The 23247-nt window shown below is 39.3% G+C and overlaps 5 protein-coding genes and 1 pseudogene across 8 annotated transcripts; 3 read left to right on the top strand and 3 right to left on the bottom strand.

The window, feature by feature from the left end:
• Nucleotides 1-1648: 1648 nt before the first annotated feature.
• Nucleotides 1649-3757, top strand: LOC137736785 (BI1-like protein). The gene is made up of 4 exons (XM_068476050.2): nucleotides 1649-2144; nucleotides 2810-2923; nucleotides 3038-3195; nucleotides 3323-3757. Exons 1-4 carry the CDS (start codon nucleotides 1871-1873, stop codon nucleotides 3527-3529), a joined length of 753 nt encoding a protein of 250 aa, XP_068332151.2. The 5' UTR covers nucleotides 1649-1870; the 3' UTR covers nucleotides 3530-3757.
• Nucleotides 3758-3829: 72 nt separating this feature from the next.
• Nucleotides 3830-5652, bottom strand: LOC137736784 (uncharacterized). Its single transcript, XM_068476049.2, has one exon. The coding sequence runs from the start codon at nucleotides 5385-5387 to the stop codon at nucleotides 4005-4007; it is 1383 nt and encodes a 460-aa protein (XP_068332150.2). The 5' UTR covers nucleotides 5388-5652; the 3' UTR covers nucleotides 3830-4004.
• Nucleotides 5653-6628: 976 nt separating this feature from the next.
• LOC137737540 (uncharacterized) lies at nucleotides 6629-10803 on the bottom strand. 3 transcript variants are annotated; one of them, XR_015955082.1, is made up of 12 exons: nucleotides 10499-10789; nucleotides 9905-10069; nucleotides 9706-9824; nucleotides 8791-8865; nucleotides 8414-8507; nucleotides 8255-8314; nucleotides 7982-8047; nucleotides 7792-7890; nucleotides 7614-7658; nucleotides 7393-7501; nucleotides 7177-7279; nucleotides 6629-7043 (listed from the first exon to the last, which is right to left on the bottom strand). XR_015955082.1 is itself a non-coding variant. In XM_068477055.2 (11 exons), the coding sequence occupies exons 1-11, from the start codon at nucleotides 10619-10621 to the stop codon at nucleotides 6961-6963; spliced, it is 1032 nt and encodes a 343-aa protein (XP_068333156.2). In that variant the 5' UTR covers nucleotides 10622-10803; the 3' UTR covers nucleotides 6629-6960. The 3 variants fall into 3 exon arrangements, 1 of the variants encoding a protein (XP_068333156.2); XR_015955081.1 differs by having other exon boundaries at nucleotides 7370-7501; XM_068477055.2 differs by lacking the exon at nucleotides 7393-7501 and having other exon boundaries at nucleotides 10499-10803.
• Nucleotides 10804-11745: 942 nt separating this feature from the next.
• LOC137737160 (F-box/RNI-like superfamily protein) lies at nucleotides 11746-16146 on the top strand. Its single transcript, XM_068476550.2, has 8 exons — nucleotides 11746-12324; nucleotides 12432-12668; nucleotides 13055-13461; nucleotides 13702-13887; nucleotides 14294-14486; nucleotides 14799-14875; nucleotides 15111-15261; nucleotides 15496-16146. Exons 1-8 carry the CDS (start codon nucleotides 12058-12060, stop codon nucleotides 15790-15792), a joined length of 1815 nt encoding a protein of 604 aa, XP_068332651.2. The 5' UTR covers nucleotides 11746-12057; the 3' UTR covers nucleotides 15793-16146.
• A 95-nt stretch (nucleotides 16147-16241) lies between these two features.
• LOC148691912 (uncharacterized) lies at nucleotides 16242-17861 on the top strand. Its single transcript, XM_088683445.1, has 3 exons — nucleotides 16242-16280; nucleotides 16636-17313; nucleotides 17651-17861. Exons 1-3 carry the CDS (start codon nucleotides 16242-16244, stop codon nucleotides 17744-17746), a joined length of 813 nt encoding a protein of 270 aa, XP_088539571.1. The 3' UTR covers nucleotides 17747-17861.
• Nucleotides 17862-18414: 553 nt separating this feature from the next.
• LOC137738306 (putative galacturonosyltransferase-like 4 pseudogene) lies at nucleotides 18415-19945 on the bottom strand (annotated as a pseudogene). Its single transcript, XR_015954921.1, has one exon. The product of XR_015954921.1 is annotated as a putative galacturonosyltransferase-like 4 pseudogene (transcript).
• Nucleotides 19946-23247: the final 3302 nt, after the last annotated feature.

The raw sequence follows: 23247 nt of genomic DNA on the forward strand, positions 1-23247 counted from the left end.
GGCAAACAACATTTAAAAAGAACAAAAACTGTGAAAACAAATATAATGTGTTCTGAACTTCTAATTCCAAGAGCCAACAAAGGTTGGTTCTGTTGGTAAGATCTTTGTTTTGTGTTTAGTCCCATCAAGGTTCGAGTCTCATTGCCAGTAATCCTCGTTGGTGCACGATTGGTAAATTCTTATGTAAATCCAACCGGTAGTAGCTGACAGTTACGTGCCACGTGTAAGTCTTTCTAGCTCGAGATTGTGGGTATGTCTTGATGCTGGTGGTGAGAGTAACCAATCTCATCTAAATTTTTGACGATTGAATCCAAGGACCAAGAATTTAAATTACTAATTCAAGTCAATACATTCCCACTTGAATTTTGGCAACTTTATCCTGGATAAAGATGTGGCTATGTTTTGGTTCAAGAAAGTTGATGCTCCACCATAAAACCAGTTGGCAATATGAGGAGTAGGCAACCTCTTATAAGCCTTTACAAGGTTTTTCCTTTCACCAATTTGTAGATGAATTGGTGAAAGAGAACCCAAATTTAGGGACTCTCTCAGTTTTAATAATAATAAAAAAAAAATTCTTACTTTCTTTAAACTTTATATAAAATGTTGAGTTGGAAATTTGAGAAATGTTATAGATAAAGGTGGAGGCACATTAATCAAAATTTGAAGTGTTAAAAAAATATAAAATTTGAGCGCTTAAATTTATTTTTTCTCATGAATATATATCATTGTAAGAATAATAAAAAACATAGAAACAATTTTCCGTTGAAAAGATAAGTCAATCCCGAGGAAAAGAAAGCAATAATATTAACACTTATGCACTCCACTCTCAAGCATTGATTCTTCCGGTTCCAAATTCCCACAAGTAACCTCCCCAATTCAACGAAATTCATATTTGCACTGAAAAAAAATTCCACAAGTAATCTCCACAATTCAACGAAATTCTTATTTGCACTCAAAGAAACAAAAAAAAGTGAAAATTTTGAAATAATAAAAACCCAGATGAAATCTTGCCCATTTTTGAGTTTAATCACCACACATCAACAAAATCAAGGAACAGGTAAGCCAAAACTCAAATAATGTCTCCTGTCGTGATTTGGGTTTGATCTGCCACCTTTGGTTTTCTGTTTGAAATCTGCTTGATACTGATTGTAGGTGGGGATAGAAAAAGAGGGAGAGAAAGAGTACCGTTTGAAATTTGCTTGATATTGATCAGAGGTGGGGATGGAGAAAGAGGGAGGAAAAGAATTTCTTAAGAAGTTGGTGATGTGTAGAGCAGATGGCGAGATGGCTTGGAGAAAAGCCGTGAGTTTTTGTTTCCGTGAACCCAACTAAATAATACCAAGGTTTTGAACGAGATAAACAAGTGGGTGTAAGGGAGACAAAATCGGTGTGGCCGGATTAATAATCCGATGCTTATTTAGCATGAAAGCTCACCAAACATCTGTACCTTTTAAAAGTTATAATAATTTTAACTGTTGAATTAAATTTTAAAGACTCGAATTAGGTGATTAAGTGGATTTGGTGAAAGAGATCCGAAGAGGATCCCTTCCCTGCCACTTGACCTAATAAAATGTTAACGCATTTTTAACCATTTAATTAAGTCTCTATTAAATTATGTTATTTTAATCATTATCATGGTCATAAATCAAAGACGCGTCTTCGAATCCATCGACCATAAAATGCAGCGTCACAGTCCAAAAAAGACCCGCCACTAACTCTAACAAAACCGCCAGAAAGACCAATAGAATCATCCACCAACAAAAAGAAACAAACACCCATCATTCCACAACAACGCTTTCCCCTCTCCCTCCCAATTTTCCCGAGAAAATTCCTCTGGTAGAGAAAGTTCTCGAGGAAGAGCGAGAAAATCATGAACAAGATGCACGGGTACACGCAGGTGGGTACGAATAGCGGCAAGGCGGCGGAGGTAGACATAGAGTCGGGGGAGTTGTTGTACCCAGGTCTGAGCAAAGGCGAGAACCAGCTCCGATGGGGATTCATCCGCAAGGTGTACGGAATCCTGGCCGCCCAGATGGTTTTGACCACTCTGGTCTCCTTCGTCACCGTACTCTACGCTCCGATCAACGATCTCCTCAAGGGCAGCCCTGGAATTCTTCTCTTCTTCGCCATCCTTCCCCTAATCTGTACGTAACCCTAAACTCAAAACCTCTAGTTTTTTGCATTAGTGATGGTAATTGTTTTTATAGATATTGATTTTAGATCTGAGATTTGGATTTTCGATTCAAAGATGGAGGCTTTTTCGTTGATTTGGGGTTTCGGTGGGTGATTATTTGGTACTAGATTTGAAAGTGCTTCAGATTTGAGTATTCTGTGGGCGATCTCGGTCTTTTTAAATGGTGATCGAATTTGGGTATTGTTTGGTTTATCTAGTTTCTTATCTGTGATGCGGTTACACTGTTACAAATACTTGGAAAATTTGAGATTTTATCGTGTCGGTGATATGATCGTATTGATGTGTAACTCGAAAAATGCCTGCTTTCTAAGGAAGATTTGCGCTCGTTGTATTGAATTAATCAGTGAACCAATTGCTTGTTGGGTGTTTCACATGTAAGTTCTTGATAACATTACATTTGGGGGAAATATTTCTTTAGAGACGATACATTAGAAGGGGGACCGAAGGAATTTCCCGACTAAGAATGAATTAGAGCGTTTCGAGTGGATAGGTGAGGGGTTTTTTTTGAGTTCTTGAAGTGATTTCGGATAAAACGTATAGTTTCGATGTCCACTTATGGGTCCTGTTTTCATCATTATTTTGCTTCATCTTATTAACCTGTGAATGTTGCTGCAGTGTTGTGGCCCCTGCATGTGTATCAGCAGAAGCATCCCCTCAATTTTGTCTTCCTCGGACTTTTCACTCTGAGTTTGAGTGTCACAGTTGGCGTGGCCGTTGCGAATACAGACGGTTAGTTTTAGTTCCCTACATTTTGAATGTTTTACTGATATCTTGCAATCTGGAAAAGATTGTAGGGTTTATTTCGGTTGCTGATTTTTCATCTGATTATGTTTGTGGTTTCAGGAGCAATTGTGCTTGAAGCCTTAATTCTAACTTCGGCTGTGGTTGCATCCTTGACTGCATACACCTTCTGGGCTTCGAGGAAGGGCAAGGACTTCAGCTTCCTCGGACCAGTCTTGTTCACTGGCCTCATTGTCCTCCTCCTAACTGGTTTCATGCAGGTCGGATTGTCTTTCTATTACTTTGTTTGGCCGACTCTTTGAGTCTAATTAGTCAAATACATGCGTATACTATACCCTAAATACTTGAAATATCGATCTGACTTGGTGATCTTGTGCCCTTGTGTAGATGTTCTTCCCTCTTGGCCCTACAACTAATGCCGTATATGGTGCCATTGGCGCTATCATTTTCTCTGGGTACATTGTCTATGACACCGACAACCTGATCAAGCGCTTCACATACGATGAGTACATTTGGGCCTCCATCACTCTTTATCTTGACATTCTGAACCTGTTCCTGACTATATTGCGGATGCTGAGGGAAAGCAACAATTAGTCATGCCGGGTACTGACTACCGACTCAACTCTCTGCAGTCTGGTTTTGGCTCATTGTGGACATAGTCTATAGTCCAAGCCTGAACATAATCATTGTGGATGTAGAGTACATGTTTCCTTTTTACTCTTTAAACAGTTCGAATACCAAGCGATTCGTTTTCATTTATGCGATTCATTTTCCATTTTATGGATTTGGTTGCTCGACTTGTTCGAACACCGGATTTTCTTATTTCGCTAGACATGTTTGTGTTTTGATCAGAAGAGAAATTATGACACACGCCATATCGAATTAGGTATCAAATTAGGGTGCAAGGAACTCCATTGAACATATAGCAAAGGAAACCCGTATCGGGTTTCTAATTTAAGTGAACCACAAGATGTGACATAAATGTGAATGTAAATCACTTATACTTCAAGGTAACAGCTAAGTAAGAGAACATATTTACGTTGTGTAACATCCAAATAAACAATTATCTTCACATACCATTTGCGATCTTCTTGCGACCACAGTTCCATTGTGATTTTATAGCGCCATCTTCTTCATCATCATCGATATCCCAGCTCAAATCCTCCTCCTCCTCTGCTGCGCTAAGCCGCTTGTGCAAATCAGCTCCGTTTGATCTGCTCCCCGTTGCATCCCCTTTGTTCTCGTCTATGCTTCCTAAATCTTCAATCTCATCCCACCCAAGATCCTCTTCCTCAGGCATTGAGGGCTGGCTCGAAACAATCGATACATCACTCTCTTTGCAAGAATCACCACCATCCGTCTTCCCCTCCGACACTCCATCAAATTTGGATTCCGCGTTATCCCCACCATCACTACTTACTGATTCCCTTGCAGCAACTTCAACACTCTCAACATCATCACCCTCCCTTGCAGCAACCTCACAAGAAGCTCCTTTTTGCTTCTCCAACTCTACATTCCCACTCGAACCCACCTTCGAATCCGACCCATCACCCTCTTCCTTCCCTACATCTTCTTCATCATCATCATCATCATCAAAATCCCAACTCAAATCCTCCTCATCACCTGAAATTGCACGATTCACGAGCTTAGCTCTCGCCTCCTCGACTTCCTTCAGTTTATGCACCCTATAAAAGTACCTAGCCCAGAAGCTCTCATTGTCAACCTTACCAGGCACAATCTCCCCATGAATCTCACCAATCACTCCATTTTCCCTCATCAAATTCTCGACTTCCTCCGCCTTCTCGTCCAGCACAAACCCTAATTTCCAGCTACCATAGCTCTCCAAATCCTCCGGTTCCTCCAAATAAGTACTCAAATTACTCTGAACCGCACGCACCTGAGCTTCAAACCTACTGTACTTTCTCATATCACTACCACTGCTACTTAATCTCTTATCATCACCACTAATCTCACGATTATCACTAACATTATCATCCAAATTATCAGATTCAACATCATCATCAGCTAAGATTGCGTCCCTACCGTGAGAGATCATCTCCGCCGTCGATTTCCAGACGGTGCTTCCGATATCATCGATCGCCTGCCCCACCGTCTCCAGCGACTCCTGAGCCACCGACGCGCCGACTTCGAGCGAACCAGGAAGATCCTTGACGGCGCGCGAAGCCACCTCTCGAATCACCGCCGTCTCCTTCTTCAACCCGGACCCGAACTCCTTGAGATCGCGGCGGTAGTTCTGGATGACAGACTCGGACTTCGTCGCCAGCGTCGTGATCAGACCTCCGAAGCTCCACGCCCCGGCGCCGTAATTCAGACGCGGACTGCGGTCCGGTTCCCAGTCCGGGTTCGGGTCGACGCCGTCGTTTTGGGAGTCCGGGTGCAGATCGTCGGAGGGAAGGGGGTCGTCGGAGAAGACCGACTTGAAGAAATCCATGAGTGAGAGGAGGAGAGGTTGGGACTTTCGAGATTTGCGGGAATTTTCTGGGATTTGGGGGGATAGAGATTTTCTGCAATCGGATTCGGAGTCGGAGATGAACCGGGACTCTGTATCCGTATCGAGTAAATACTCTTTACAATAATAGCGACGAGGTAGCGTAATCTTAACTTTTAATATTTCGAAAGGAAAATGTGAATTAAATATCCCTTTAAATGCTAAATTAGATTTTTTTTTTTAATTCTTCTACACAAGATGTATCTGGTACCATGTATGACGCACCAAAATTGCAAAATAAGTAAACGATTTTAAATACAGTATCCATCGGAATATTCTCACTGGGCAATCATTAACTAAATCAGTTGACCAAGACTGTATTTCTTTACTTAAGTCCGGTCTCTCTTTGTAAATAGAGTTGTTTAAAGGGGTGTTTTGATATAGTTAAAAAAATAACTTGGAAAGATGAGTTAGGGTTTAAGGCTAGACAAATCATTTATGAACAAAACGTGGGACTTATCACGCCCAACTTGTTTATTTAACAAATTGATTGCGCCAACATTTTGGTTTTTTTAAAGGGAGTTTTAATGATACACTCTAGGTACTGTTCATTTTAACGAAAAATGACATTTTAATTCTAAAAGGTCACTCCTGCTATAATTCACTTACAACACATTTTTGTCATTTTGATTAAATTCAAAGTTTTCAAGCTCTTTTCATTAATTTTTTTTTTTTTTTTTTTAAAGATGACCCTAAACGAGGATAAATAAGGTCCTTATCTGTCATTTTACAAATAACAAACTTGTAATTGAAAATGTAAATGGGAAGATAAGATACTAGTAGAAATAAAAGCACTCGTATCTTATTAAGTGTCAGACCAAGTCCTAATTTGATCATAAAAATTCTAATCATTATATACCAAATTAACTTTTATTCTCTATTTGTTTATATAAATAATATAGAGAGAGGGAGACTTGACTCTTTGTGTAAAGGTAAGGGTATTATTCTTCGTTTGTAAGTGAAAATGAAAGCTCGTATCTTGTAAATAGGCATTTGATACCAAATTATTATAGCCGCCAAAAAAAGTCAACTAACATCTCCAAGTCAATCATGAGTTGAGGAAACAAATGCTTCTAAGAATCAAATTCCAAAAGATTATGGGCAACTTCTGAGCAAACTAGTTTGAAAATTCTTCTCTCAATCATTACCATGTAGAACTCTCCAATCTGTAGGAGTTTGATCAATCAAGCAAACACAAAACCTTTATATGATGGCAAACCCACAGAAGAACAAATATACAAGACACAAGTGCTCATGAGCACTGAAAAACAACCATTTTTACATAATTTTTCGGAGATTTTACGACATGTACCAAAACAATTTTCGTTTTTTCTTCTCTTTTTGTAGTTCAACGAAGATTACAAGGGCATACAGTTGTTGATACACACGACTCCGGAAGGCATTATACTCCATCCATACTATTTTCCCTTTTCTTTGGCACACGGCGTTTTGTCAGACGATAATTGCAGAAAATCGGATATCAGAACAAGCACGACAAGCAGATGTGAGAGATATTCTACAGATTAACTAGCTGATATACTCTTTCGATTTCCTTGATGATCAGCTCCTTTTCCTCTTCAAATTGCTCGTCTTCATCGCCTGTAATGAGACTATAAATCAGCGGGGATAAATATGACATTAAAGTTAAAAATATTTTTAGAAGCACCATCATTCTTTCACAAGCCAATTCCTGCAAAGAGTTGAATGGCCAGAAAAGTATAAAGTTAAGAACCTTTTCCAGCAGAAAGATTCTGAAGCAAGTCCGTCAACTTTTCATGGTTTTTAGCCAGGATTAGTTTTACTTCCCGTGGCTTATTAGGATTCGCAACAAAGACCTGCATTTAGAACACAAATATAGAATAATCAGTATTAAACGAAATGCAAAAAATTGAGAAACATGAATGGGAATCGAAGTAATCTCAGACTTTTATTTATGAAGTTGACAAACTTGAAGTTATAGATCAATATCAGACGGGCCGGTCAACATTCCCATCCTACAAAGTCGATTAATTCGTAGGCTATATGCATCTTTACATTGTTCCAACCCACATCCCTCACTGCATGAAGTTCAAAAAGCAGCGTACAAAATGCACTCCATATTCTAATCACATTCATACAAACACACACACATCCAGGGAGCAGGAGAGGAAAAATGAGCAGGGGACGCACCTTGAAGATGTGGAAGGCAGAGATTTGGATGTTTTTACTTGAATCCTGCTCATATTAAAAAAGATATTAAACAGCATGCTAAATGCACGAAGTAACAATATTTACGCCCACTTCAACGCAGAACCCATAATTTGTTCCTCATAGTCCTAGATAGAAATAGCAATTGTAAATTCAATACCTTGAGCAACGTCATCATGACTTTCAAGTACCGAACTTCTAAGATGTAGCGCTTCATTATATGTGAATTTGGAGTCTCCAAGAGGAATTCGGAGAGAAGCTAAAATCCATATACAATTTATCCTTTAGTGCATCTCATGGACCAAAAGAATAATAGACAGAAGCTGCAAAGTTAGATAACCAGAACCAACCTTCAAAGATTGCCTCCTGGTCACATAATTTGGAGATGTCAAGAGATTCTCATATAGATCAAAGAACTGGAACAACAATTTCTTACCAGATAAGCTCAAAATAATATACACTACAATCTACCAATACACTAGTGAAGACACATCTTAGTCGAGCAGATATCGTAGGTGAAAAAAATATTTAATCAACATAAACATATGACAAAGTCACACCGCTACAATTGCCACTGACTATATTTGTACAGAAAAGTATAATAAGATAAAGATTGAGCAAACCTCATCATAGTGAGCAGTCAAAAATTCAGATACTACCGTTCCATGTTTAGTAAGTAGATCCTGCCAAATTCAGGGACATATTATGAAAGAACAGATAGGGCCATAAAAGCTCAGCAACGTATACAAGGGTCCAACATCCTTGAAGATCGTGGTTCTGACCTTAAAGGTAGAGAACGCATCAGAAGCAACATCAAAGTTAGGCAGCTCCACAAATTTAAAAAACAACTCAAAGCTCGCAGACTCCAGTATGTATCTGAAAAATACTACACAGATCAAACGTGTGAATAAAAGAAACTTGCTTGCTATTTTGAAGGAAAATAGAAATATTTAAAGATAAAAAGAATGAACAAAAGAGGGTAGCAGCTCTATTGCACCCACATATTAGTTAATCCAAAAATTTCCTGTTTTGCAATCGTTAACAATCTTCTAATGAAAAGTACCAGAGCAGCTCCTTTTACAAAATAAGATCTACTTTAGGCTCATCAACCTGCAACAACCATTAGGGGAAAAAATGGTGAAAAGTTTAAATGTCTTACTTTGCAAGTGCAGGGAATCTAATGCAATCCCTCAACATACTTCCACAATTCAAAGCAATTTCCTTGTTATCATAGCTGCTTGAAAAAGAAACCAATAAGTGTCGTGCAATTATTAATTTACCAGTTGAAAAAGTATGACAACAAGTATAATTTATAAAACATTAGGGACAATGTCCCATTAGTCATAGCTGATGGTGAAATTTACACCTAGCTACGTGCATGAGTCTGTCGTTCACTTACTTAAACTTTAAGTAAAGAAACTGCAGGACGACATCAGCAGAATTTAGACAAGATAACTCTGGTTGTGCAAAATGTTTTATAAACAAATTTTAAAACAGTCGAATTATGAATGGAAATATACATGCACTCGTGAAACAGAATTATGAATGCAAAATGTTTATTGCATAGATAGAGAACATGATGTCTGCGGTCAAAATATGACATGACAGTAAACAAAGAGACCTTGCCAATTCACAATATAATAATTGATGATTGATTAGCAAACTGGCTGTAGTATTCTTGCGGGTATGTTGCTTTAGAATCATCATGATTATACCATTGACGTAGTTCTAGTATCCTAACACTTCAGATATACTTCTAGTATCCAACACTTCATATGCCCTCTTCCACCAAATGTCCCGCAAGAGCATCATCGTTATTATCCTGTCACTACACAACAATATGATATAGTTGCTATACAGGTCACATGTTTTCATTCTGATATACTTCTCTCAAATAAACCCTATCTTTAACAGACACACTGGATTCGAATTCTCCTAAAAGTGAAGGAGAAAGGGAAAGATCAAATTAAACTTACACACACCTCAAACATGGGAAACAACATGTTAGGAAAAGACCAAGGAAAGAATATATATTTTACACAGAAGTACTTAAAAAAACATTAAATAAACTTACCACACGACAAGAAAGTCCAATAATTCCAAATGATTCTCCATGTATTCTGCACAGCAATAAGTCGATTCAACCTTTTGCTTCATCAATATGGACCAACAATGGACCAAATCCTTTCTTGCCTGAAATGAAAACAATTTATCATTGCGTGTAACCAATGCTTCATATGCCAGACATTACGACATAAATGACCGTAACTTACTTCCCATCCCAGTATAGGTAACTTGTGAATTAGAAGATCAAAAACACCCTCCTTACAAATCTCGAGCGCAAGCTGCGAAACTTGATCCATATTTGGTTCGGTCTCCCCATCTCCGGAAAGCAAGCATTTCATTGTTGTGAAATTCTTTTCAACTTCTTCCAAAGCCTATAATAAAGTAGAGCAGCATCATACTAAAAGAACTAGCAAATCATTAATCAAAGAAATATATCACGGCATTAATCTTCGTAATGCAACTGTATATCTAGCAATTAAGCTTCGTAATGCCAAGTGCCAACGAAATTGGGGAAATAAAAGCTAGTAACTTTGCTTACTCACGCGAGATATTCGACTCGAAAAGCACTTCTACACTTGCAAATTTGCTTGTACTAATCAAATTTCTTGGATTTAGGTCCATATAAATCAACCCGATTAACAGTTTCCCATTGATAAATGCAATGCTGCAGGCACACACACCCACAAAGCAAAACCAAGCAAAGATCTTGCCCCCAAATGTATAACCAAATTACAAATGCAAGTTTGGGATTTTGGAACAAGAACAATTAATCAAAAGCCCTAGAAATTGAGAGAGGGGACCTTTTCGAGGGCTTTGACTTCGACGACGGTCTGGGTGTCGAGGGCTGAGAGGCTGTCGTTGATGGCCTTGGCCACGTCCTGTGGGGTTTTGGGCCTCGACGGCTTGAAGAACGAGAACGACATGATCGACGGTGTCGTTCAATTCTCCTCTCTCTATCTCTCGAAGAAGAATTCAGGGAAATACAGCGGAGCTTTCGTCAATGGCGATTGAGAAAAGCCAGTCTCTTTTGGCTCAGTGCGAATCTCAACTTTTTATTTTCGCGACGTAAACAAAAAAATTATTTATGTTTTTGCTTTTACGAGATAAAACGCGGGTATGTAAAAATGAAAGTGAAATAATATGTACCTACTTTGGCCAAAAATAAAAAATATAAATAAATAAATAAAATAAAATAAAATAAAAAGAAAGAAAGAAAAAGGTAAAACAAAAATACAGTTGACATTTCTTACTTATATCATGATTGAATAATGTCTTTAATGGGACAAATATTGAGCATTTATTGTTTACTTAAACATGAGGTGTCGAGAGTACAAGAGAGTTCCACGGTAAGAAAATCTTCATAGATCATTTTCAAATATTGATAATTTATTGTTCATCGTTAATGTTGATGTGGACTTTTTAATATATTCTTTGGAGATGCTCTTAGTATTTCTCCTCATAAGAATTGTCACTTAAATTCTAGTCAAAAAATGAATTCAAACTAAATTATTAAAGTTAGCCTATTGAGATGATTCGTCTACTATTTCATATGTTAGTGTTTATAATATCGAATGTTTTTTTTTAATAAAAAACTATAAGAATTATGAAGAAAATAAATCATTGAAAGTAGCCTATCAGAACTTGTTTAGAAGTGATTAAGAGATGATTGAGACTTCTCATTCGAAGTAAATTTGGTTCCCTAAAAATTACTCTCGGTTTCATGTATTTGTGTTATGAAATTCTTATATCATGTCATGTTCGAAGTTATCACTTTCAAAAATAGTAAATGTCAAAAAACGATCGATTTGTTAACGAATAATAACCCAACCCGTTTGGTAATTTACACTAGAGATATAAGATATAGCTTGATTTAAGTTTTTTTTTTTTTTTTTTTTAATCCTTCTCTAAATTAAAAATTCGTTCTTTTTTTTTTTTTTTATAAGTACGTTGATATCTTTGTAGTAAAAAAAAGAGAGATTCGGTTAAGTCACACAATAAACAGCTTAATTTGGTATCGAATTCATTCAGGAAAAAAGAACCTAAAAATATACCGAAATTGACCGGCCACTCAAACAAGGGAAAGCAAAGTATGTTTCAGGTGGAGGCTAAGGAGGAACGAAAGTACGAAAATGGGCCAAAACAAAAGTAGAAGTACCAAATCTTGTGTTGGAATCCCGGCAGTTATGTCGAACAATCAGGGGCATTATCGACAAAGCAGCTCGCATCTTGACCGCCGACTCCACCGATCCCCTCCACAAACCGCTTTTCATTGATTTATCTATCCATTTCGATCGCCAAAACCTGCTCTCTCCCCCCATCAGCTCATCAGCTCACCTCAAGAATCTCGAATCCCTATGCGATGCGAGGCCACGATCGGATCAACACGTGTCTCCCCGACGAGCTGATCGTCGAGGTCTTCCGGTGGCTCGACTCCAAGACCAGCCGCGACGCCTGCTCCCTTGTCTGCAAGCGCTGGCTCGCCCTAGAGCGCCTCAGCCGCACCACCCTCCGCATCGGCGCCACCGGCAGCCCCGACCTCGTCGTCGACCTCCTCGCCCGCCGATTCCGCAACGTCCACACCGTACACATTGACGAGCGCCTCAACATTTCGCTCCCTACTCACCCTGTAACCACTCAACCAATTCGATCGATCCCCAGTTCGATACAAATCGGGTTTTTATAATTCGTCGAAACAAACAGGGCCTTAACGATTTTTCTTTTGTTTTTTTGAAGGGGAGGAGGCGCGGGACGGATATTGCGGCGGTTTTGTCGGTGAGGCTGCATTCTGCCAATGGCTCCGACGACGGCGTGCTTGATTCGAACAGCTTATCGGACGCCGGTATGACTGCTATCGGAGACGGATTCCCCAAGCTCGAAAAGTTGAGCTTAATTTGGTGCTCCAATGTCTCCAGTATCGGTCTAATTTCGCTTGCTGATAAGTGTAAAATGTTGAAATCATTGGATTTGCAGGTGAGTTTTTGCGTAATTGGCTTTTAATCTCGTCTATTATTGCTTTGTTAAGGTTAAATTTTAATGCTTGAAGTCTACAATTCTTCGTTTGAATACTTAAGTGGAAATTATTGTTACATTCCTACATGGAGTTTCTTTTGAGGTGCTGTCTTGCAGTCTTGCTTTCGTTAAAGATACCATCTTTTCCGTAAGCATTGGAAATAAATGTTATCCTGCACTCCTTGTAAAAACATAGGAGAGAAATTGCACTTTAGCGGTGTGCGATGACTTTTTTGGAGTGCCAATAACTGTTCCTGATAATTTTAAAGTCATATATTTTCTATTTGATATACATGGCAAGTCCATGACATGAAGCATCAGGTAAACTTAATTTTCTGTTTATGAAGGGTTGCTATGTTGGGGATCAGGGCCTAGCTGCCGTGGGACAGTGTTGCAAGCAGCTCGAAGATTTGAATTTGCGGTTTTGTGAGGGATTGACTGACGTATGTGTGGTTGAATTAGCCCGTGGTGTTGGGAATTCATTAAAGTCTCTTGGTATCACTGCGTGTGCAAAGATAACTGATACTGCAATGGAAGCAGTGGGGCTGCACTGCAAGTCTCTCGAAAACCTGTCGTTGGATGCAGAGTGCATACACAACAAAGGGGTGGTTTCTGTGGCCCAAGGATGTCCTGCTTTGAAATCTTTGAAGCTACAATGTATTAATGTCACAGATGAGGCTTTGACTGCTGTTGGAACTTCTTGTTCGTCGCTGGAGGTGTTGGCTTTATACAGCTTCCAGAAATTTACAGATAAGTGAGTACTCATTATTCTCTTTGTTCCTTATTTGTTTCTTATTGGCTTCTTTCCAATAAGAAACTTCTTTTTGGAGCGAGTCACTACAGTTTCTCACTCAACTTCAGATTGTGCCTGTACACATTATTTTATAAGATTACGGAAAAAATAAAAAGTTTTGAGCTTGTCTGTTTCATTTTATTAATTCAGCTCCTGCAGTTAAATGACTATCTCTTTGTTTTCGTGTCTGCGACATTTCAGAGGTTTACGGGCTATTGGGAAAGGATGTAAGAAGTTAAAAAATCTTATTGTTAGTGACTGCTACTTTCTGAGTGACAATGCTTTGGAATCAATTGCAACTGGCTGCAAGGAACTTACACATCTTGAAGTGAATGGTTGCCACAATATTGGAACATTGGGTCTGGAATCCATTGGAAAATCTTGCCCGTATGTTCCTCTTTTGGTTTAACTTAACTTCGTAATTTTGCTGGTAATAATTATATGGATGGTTTGAGTGGTTCTCATGTTTAGCTTATTGATGCTGCTAAACTGTGGAAGAATTCCATTAAGCTACAGGCTTTCACTAGTATTTTTCTTTGAATGGGTTATAGGATACATTTAGCATGGATGTTTAGCTGTCAGTTTTGCCCGTCGATGGAAAACTATGTACATTCAGAATTTGTATCCTTCGAACGGGTTACATTGAGCTCAGTTGGAAGATTTGATGATTGTGTTAGTTAATATAATTTCTTGCATTCATATGGTAATACCTAGTTGGTGTTACATTCATGTTAAGTATGTATTCATTTGTCTGTTGATGGTTGGTGAATCTGAAGAATTTGAAAATGTGCAGGCGTCTTACTGAGTTAGCATTATTGTATTGCCAAAGGATAGGCAACTTTGCACTTAGTGAGGTTGGACGAGGTTGTCAGTTCTTGCAGTCTCTTCATCTGGTAGATTGCTCAAGCATTGGAGATGAAGCCATTTGTAATATAGCTAAAGGCTGTAGAAATTTGAAGAAACTTCATATTCGTCGATGTTATGAGGTTCTCTCAAACTTAACAATGATTTATTCACCACCATATTTATTCTTCATTTGCAGAATATGATTATAGCTATTTTTGTGAAAGTTTGCTATTATTTGATATTTCCTTTAGTTTGGAGGAGCGGAATAATATGCAGGAACAAGAAAATGCAATGCTTTGTCCTACATTTGAGTCGTATCATCCTTTTTGAAATGTTATCTTTAACCATAAATGTGTTTTTTTATGTTGAACAGATTCATTTGCTATCTGACTTCTGTAAAAAATTCCTTGTTCGTTACCTATTTGGATAATATCTGTTGCCTTTTGGTATAGATTGGAAACAAGGGAGTTGTAGCAGTTGGAGACTATTGTAGGTCTCTCACAGGCCTTAGCCTCCGGTTTTGTGATAGGTAAAGTTTCTTCTCATCTTCCGTATTTTTCTCTTTAGCTTTCTTGAACCGCACCACTTCTTTGCAAGTCAGATGCTTATGTTCTATCTGCTCAGTTGAGAATGTGCTGTTTCAAACATTCAATCAAATTTTTTTCAATTTTTTGTGGTCGGATTCTACATCCTCGATTATTTAAAGATGTCTTTAACGTTGTATATCACTTGAGATATATCCTAATCTTACCTTTTACTACTAGAGTGGGGGACCAGGCCCTTATTGCTGTTGCTAAATGTAGCTCCCTACAATATCTGAATGTCAGTGGATGCCACCAAATTGGTGATACTGGATTGATAGCCATTGCTAGAGGGTGCCCGCAACTTAGTTACCTAGACGTGAGTGTTCTGCAGGTGTGTTCTCTCTTCCTTTCTCCTTTCCCCTCCCCACCCCACCTCCCTCTCCCACCCACCTGCACCAACGAACACATGCATCTGGTGGCTTATATCTGAAGCACCGGATGCACCCTTGTTACATTTGATAGAAATGGTAGAAGTTTTTCATGTTCATATTGATGCACACGCAACCTAACATGAATGCGTTTTTCCAATCCTTGTTCAATCTAACACGATTTTCGTTTTGAAAAGAATTTGGGGGACATGGCAATGGCTGAACTAGGAGAAGGCTGTCCAAACCTGAAGGACATTGTGCTGTCACATTGCCGTCAGTTAACAGATGTTGGTATAAACCATCTTGTTAAAAGTTGCACAATGCTTACATCCTGCCACATGGTTTATTGCCCGGGCATAACTTCTGCCGGGGTAGCCACTGTGGTTTCGAGTTGCCCAAACATAAAGAAGGTCCTGGTTGAGAAGTGTAAGGTTAGCCCGAGGACCAAACGGAGGGCAGCCTCTGTCATTTCCTATCTTTGCGTGGACCTGTAGGCTTTAATGTCTGCAGTCCGCTTACATTTATGTGCATTCCCACGGCTTGCTTAATTCAGAACAGCAAATATGTGGAAGACAAAATCTGGAGGCACAACCTCCCTTAGGCGGACTTACATGAAACGCATTCAACGCCACCGTGGGATCCCGTTCCATGTAAAAGCCAGTTATGTACGCATGCACAAGATCTTTTGTTTCCTTTTTTAAAGTTATTTTTTGTTTGTTGTTTATTTTTGTGGCCATATCTGTAATATTAGCAATAAATGTTTGTAATGTTTTTGTAATAAACTAATAATACAAGTATTCAGAGTGTTGGAGAAAGAAATAAAAGAAGTAAATGTTCTGATGGTGTAACTATCTGGCCAATTTTCTCTAGTCTTTTCCTTGTCACACATTTTCTTACAACGAGACTCGAACCTAAAATATTAAACTTGTGCCTCCTCTAGCGAATGTCTTTTGAGCTAAAGCTATGGGGGAAAATAACATGGGTTTGTAGTTTTAATGGTTAAAAATATTTCTCGTTACACAAACTTTTGAAATACGACTACGCGTTAAATTCACATTGTGAGTAAACATTGAATTTTCATCATATTTTTTTTAATCTTTCACGCATTCTTTTTAACTTTCGAACGTCAGACCAAATAAATCAAAGAATATTAAAAGATAAAAATTACAAAGTGTAAGAGGTAAAAAATAATATGTGGATATCACCACCCATTTTGTAATGCATCCTTGTGTGGAGCCCAGGCATTTGAAGGCATTTGAAGGTAAGTTACCTTCAGTATGGTATGTTTGTATAAATTGAATCTACTGTGTAAATGGCATGTGTGACTTTCTTTAAAGACATTAAGCGGTTCTTTTTCTTTTTCGTTTTCCCCTGGTGCTTTCATTGTGGCACATGCTATTGGTGACATAATAACTGGTGATGTTTCCCCTGGTGCTTTCATTGTGGCACATGCTATTGGTGACATAATAACTGGTGATGTGGTGGAACCTGATGTGGTCGTAAGTGCATCCCCATCTGTCGGAGGATTGTTAGACTCACTAACCGGCAGCATAGGAATATCAAGCATCTCCTCAAGGGCGAAACCTGTAGCTGCACGAGTTGCATCCTCAACCCCTTCCGGCATTGCGGCAACAGGAACTGTTACATCGGATGCTCACAAGACTGGTTCTAGGCCTTTAGATAAAGATGCTTTCCGAACTTTCATAAGTAGTTCAATGCCATTTGGTTGGTACTTCTTACTTAATGGAAGATTGTCATGGGTGGGAGGGCCCTCACCAAAAGTATTGAGGCAACTTTCCCTGGGAAAGTTCAGTTTGCACCATGGAAACCTCAAAAATCACCTATCTAGTTCAGCCTTTGGAAGCATAGCTGATGAAGATAGCAATATTGAGACAGATGGTAACAACAATAATATGGTAAATGTAGATGAGTTCCTAACGGAAAAAATGAGCAAGGATCTTCATCCAGCTGATTTGGAGGAGGCATTTTCCTGGCATGCATACAATTACGCCAAGGTACCTGCTTCCTCATTGTTTTTTATTTCTTCTAAAAAATCAGTTGGGATGTCTTGCAACAGAGAGCGACGTATTATCCAAAAAAGTCTGTTAGAAATTGGAGATATGGCTTCCATTCTATTGGTCGTATATTGGAAATTAAATTTGTATTCAGTCTCTGTTATTGTTATTGCCAGTGTCTGTGAATTGAATACTAAAATGGTAATGATAATACAAATTATGTCGAGTGTATATTTTTCTGTGTCAGTCAAGCACACTTCTGGACTTTAAAGTGTTTAAGCATTTATCAAAGACCAAGCTTTAACAGAGGATGGCGTTTTCTGACTCATGTGTATAGGTGTCGTTCAAGATTGTTGGAGCTTCATTGTCTGGAATGTCATCGGATCCAAAATCTGTAAGTTTTGCTTCCTCTAATTCTCCTCTCATGGCCTAGTTCGTTACATGCATGTGAGCGTTTATCCAACTGTTAAAGCACCAGTGGAGTTCTCCACTCAGGTGGGTTTTTCATCAGAGTTGTCTACCTTCGAGCTTGATATACTTTTCTTAGCTCTGACGGTGCATGCTGCAGAAAAATTGTTAGAAAATGTGCCGCCATCATTGTGCGCATCAGATATAGAACTTGCATAAGTATATGCTACAGATAATCTACAAAATATCTGTTGAATGTTTTCGACCAATGATGGCTTCATAACCTATGAAAGTAAAATTCTCCTTGGTTTCTTGTTTCTTCTAATGGTAACAATTTCGTTGTTTAAATGTGAAAGTTAGAGTACCCTTGTCAGTCCATACTGTTTCTTTTCATTTGGTGAACAGATTACTTCTGGCGATTATATTTTGTGGAACACGTTGGGTAGATGCCCGTCTGCTGCTGTAGCAAAAGTATAGGGGATGCATATCGATGGCAACTCAGGAAATATAAAATGTAAATTCAGGGAGCAAGAAGGCTCTCTTTGTGCAATCCGAATACACCAGATCTGTGTTTTAAAGTACGATGCGTGTTTGGGGGAGGTCAAGTTTTATGGTCTGGTTTGTTATGAAATGGCTTTCGGAAATTGAAGTTTCTGAATAGATCATTCGTGTAATTTTAGTTAGTGTTGGAAGTGAGAAGCCAATCAACGCGGTCGGCTGAGAACTGACCGGTTTTTTTTCGCTTACTTGATTTTGCTTAAACTGTCATTCCTTTACATTTGTTCCTTGAAAGTTGAAACACAAGAATATACGGGTTTCCAACCATACAAAGAAGCCTTCAAATGGCCATTTACAAGTTGGATGGTCTACTCTTGGCAACAAAATTTAGCCTAGAGTACCATCCAGGCCCCAGCTTCTTCGCAGGAGAACCTGAGATCCCATCGCGAAGTCTGCCTCCTAGGAACACAATTGCCATTCAAGGGCTGTGTTATGATGTGCGTAGTTCATGAGTGTGCATTTTATCTCCTTCATTGCATGCTCTCTGTCTCTTCGCGGTTCACTTTCTTCACTTTTATTCTTCCAGAAAGTGTCTCGCGGAATGGTAGAGATCGTACGGTGCCCAGAGATGATCGACGGTGCATGGCTTCCGGGCGTCCAACCTCAACCATGGCTTACCCTTCCCGCTCCAGTGCAGAAGACTAATGGGACCAGGGTGGAGGTTCCTACACCTTCCTTCAAAGTTGTCACCTCCTAACCCATGCTGGTTCCACCGGTGATCCACACCCTTGATGTTTCCGGCCAAAACCAGCAGAAAGGGCGGCAAAGACCCTAAATGGTATAGCCTCTTTCGCTTTTGCAAAGCCATCCACTCCTCAACCTTCTGTGTATACCCTCCTTTCCTCCATTTATCCACATCCACCACCATTACTCCTGTGTTGAAATAACACGGGTTTCTTCCTTGGAACGTCTTCGACAAATCCGGGTCGGACCAAAATGCGTCAGTGAAATACTGTGAGAAATTTGCCCGACAATATTCCGGTGCAGCCACCACCTTGTCTTCCATGTCCACGCTCCATAGCTTGGCAATGTCGTCCACCACAATGAGGTCCGAGTCCAAGTATATAACACGCCTCATATCGGTCGGAAGGATGTCAGCAAGATAGATTCTAGCATAATTAATTGGCTGATCCAATGCTTGCCTTATAGATTTTGATATCTTCCAGCGAACCCGGTTCGAATCAAAGGCATATGTCTTGAAGTTCAAGTAAGGGAACGTAGACTTTATGCTGGAAAAGAACTCTGGCGCAATACGCGCGGAGAGGAAGTGAAAATAGAGATTTTCAGGGCACGTCGAGTGTTGCAACAAGGAGAACACGGCAGCCATTGTGCCGCGGATGTAATTGGCATCTAGAGTCATGGCAACATGGATGGCATCCGTGTTTTCGGAGCCACATTGCTCCCCGTTTCGGAAGGCGGGCGCTTCACGGAAGACAGGGAGGTGAGGGGAGGGACGGCGAAGGATGCCTACGCGAATGCCGGAGGTGGTGGTGATGGGGTGGAAGAGGAGGATGGACAGGAGGCCAAGGAGTATGGGGAGAGGGGTCGGCGTACTCAACAAGGCCATCCTGTCGTGTTTTGGTATTAGTTTTTGGAGACTTTTGGGAGGTTGTCTCTAATTGCAAAGGCAACCGAATCCATTTGAATTGGGGGGTTTTGGATGTGGGAAAGTTGGGATGTTTTAGTAGAGAGAGAAAGGAAGTAAAATTGTGAGGAAGACAAAAAAGGTCGGAAAAATCTCCGGGTATTTTGGGTTGCCGAAAAGTCAAAAAGAGGTATTTTTCCTTTTCTAATTGTGTTCTTGCAAACTTGGATGATCATATTTGGAGTATTAGTTTGTTCAGAATTCTGTTTGGGTGTTGACAATGTAACAAAATAAAACAAGTATATGTTTTACTGTCCTAATCATAGTACGAGAATTGTTGAAACCGGAAATGTCATATAGTTTAAGGTAGTTATTTGGGCTTATTTTGTTTCACATTCTGCATGCTTGTTTTCACTTTCTACGCTCCTTTTGTTAATTGTAGCATTTGATTTTTTTAATTTTTTATTATTTAACTTCATAGCCAGCATGGAAGGAAAAAATATGTGGACCATAATTTTCGCACAATCGAACCAAGGCGGGGAAATCTATGAAGACTGGACCTTGGAGGAACTCGCGGGGCTCTGGAATGAATAGTTTGGATCCAATTCCGGACCCTCTACCTTAAATGATCAGATCAATAAGGTTCCAATAATTTACATGATCCGATCGGATCATTTAAGGTACTATCGAAAAAAATCAATCCGACAACGACCAGAACGGTTGATAAGGTATACCCTGATCGAGAATGACCTATTTAGCCCTCAAGAAACGTATGTATGATCATACTCTAATTAGGAAAGAATTTTGAGAATTCCAATTATCATAGGAATTGGTGTGCACCCTAGTAATTACTGACCTAATAGGAAAGGATCTCTTTCTAGATTTCTTATTATGATTTTTTATATACGGATTCTCATCCTCATAAGAACGATTATTAAACATTATATATACATTCTTCTAGGGTTTAAAGAAGATATGATCTCTCTTATATTATATCTAATCCAATGATATATTTCATATCTCAAGAGAGGATCTCATATCTCAAAAGATCATACATCTCATTCAACACATCTGTGCATACTCAATACATCCCGTTTGCTCATATCACCACATGCTCATGTAAGGAACTACACATGCTTTGATTTTCCCCCTTCGAGATATGTAGGAAATTCTTTCCGGATTCAATCACGCCTCCCAAACAATCTCCTATTCCTCGATGTTCATGAGATTCTGGCGATTGTTTATATACTACGGTTGTGCACGAATTTTCAACAATATACAAATGTAAGAAGTGAAAGATGGTGCATAAATAATTCTTTTTTTTTTTGTATTAATTTTTTTGACGACCACAAGAGAGTTCAATATCATATTAGTGCACAATCGGCCACATTTTAGGCCCAAGAAATGCAAGTGTTGGGCCAATGATAAAGCTCAATGGCCTTACGGCCCATATATCATTCTTAAATAAAAACAAAATTATGGCAAGTATATTTTACATTAAAAAAATTAATAAACAAGGATATCCACCAAGCAAATACTTTCGTTACTAGAAAAAAATAAAAACACACACACGCTATAGTTTGTTGAAGCTAACTTGGAAGGGGAGCCACATTTTTTTGTCAAAAATGAAAATTTTGTTATAAACCTTCTTAGTTTAAGTGTGATTGTGTAAATCCTAAATTATATTTGATTCTAGTTATTCTTTCCTATATGAATTTGTATTCCTTGGGGATGAAGAATTTCATGAGTTTCTTATTCGAATTCGATCGAATTCCTCGGGTTCCCACCCTGACGTTAAGATTACACCTCCATCGACAAAAAATGGTTCTCCGATGAACCATGGCTTGCACCTACCATGGAAACACTGCATGAAGCAGCGTCGTCGACTAGTTCCGACGGATCCCCACACCGAGCGCCGTTAGGGTGGCCTGAAGATCCCACTCGAGCCCTAACAAGCCTCAGTTTCCATTAGGTCCATTAGCATAGAACCCTCGTTATTTGGGTCTGCTTGTGCTGAGTGTTTCAACCCACATCACCAGCCTTTTAGGCTTTGGTGATAACCTGGCTCGAAAACCAGTTGAGCCCATCTGGGCTCATGTCGTTTCTCCCATGCACCGTGTCACACAAGATCCCAGCTTATGCTAGTATATGTGTGTGCTACATTGGATCCCAGCTTCACCGGAGTATCCATGCTCTCGTGTCTACATCACAGCTGATTCGTGCCCTTCACGGGCCCCTATCTTGGGCTTGCGCATACAGCCCACTTACTTTGTGATGCATAGGCCAACATGCATGCTCGCCCCAAGACCTAACCTACCTAATATTTGGGCCTGGGACGCACAACATTTATCTGATTAGCCCACCCGTGGGCTTTGGTCCATGTTTTTGGGCCTCGAGTTTAATTGCCTAATTTTTTTAAGCCCAATGGGTTTTATATTTTTTCACCCACACTTTAAATATGGCCCAAAGTCCAAATAATTAATTCAATTATAATTATAGACCTGAAGTTCTATTTGCATATTTTCTTGTTGCACATTTCTATGTATATATTTGCGTTTGTCTGCAGGAACATATAAACCTGAAGTTCATAATTATTTCGAAACCTAAAGATTCTTAAAACATGCCTTATTTGAAAACCTGAAGTTTTCTTGAAAAACATAACCCATGAAAACCCTAAGTTTTTTCATGCGAATTTTAACCAATACATGTCTATTAGAACTTGAATGTTCTACTCTTATGTGAATGGATTAATTCTCTTTCTCCATTACACTAATCACATCTTGTCCCTTATTTTTTGATAGGAACATGTCGACTTTGAACAAACTCGACTTCATTGCTTTAAAGGTATCTGGAAGGAACTACCTCATGTGGGTCCAAGATATGAAGCTCCACCTCACTACAAAGAATTTGCGTCCCGCCATTGAAAATAAGACGGACAACCTTGTTGGCGAAGCTGAGAAAGCCACTGCCATGATCTTCATCCGAAGACATATTCATGACGCACTGCAAACTGAGTACCTTGCTAAGGAGGATCCACGAGCACTATGGGTCACTTTGGCTGATCACTCTGATCGCTTACATTGACTGGATCAAATATTTCCAAACCCCGAAACGTGTTCTCAATTCGGCTGAGGCATTCGATCTACGGTTTGAAGCAATTCTAAAGAATGTGGTATAACCGTCTGAGTGAGTATTTGACTAGTCAGGGATATGTGAACAATGAACTATGCCGTTATGTGTTCATTAAGAAGTCACATTCCGATTTTACAATTGTTGCAGTATATGTTGATGACATGAATCTTATCAGAACTCCTAAAGAGCTCGCGAGAACCGCCGCACACCTGAAGTCGGAATTTGAGATGAATGATCTAGGAAATATTCAA

The sequence above is a fragment of the Pyrus communis genome, chromosome 13 (genome assembly GCF_041283825.1).
Source record: "Pyrus communis isolate YQ-2024b chromosome 13, ASM4128382v1, whole genome shotgun sequence".
NCBI classification, from domain to species: Eukaryota; Viridiplantae; Streptophyta; class Magnoliopsida; order Rosales; family Rosaceae; genus Pyrus; species Pyrus communis.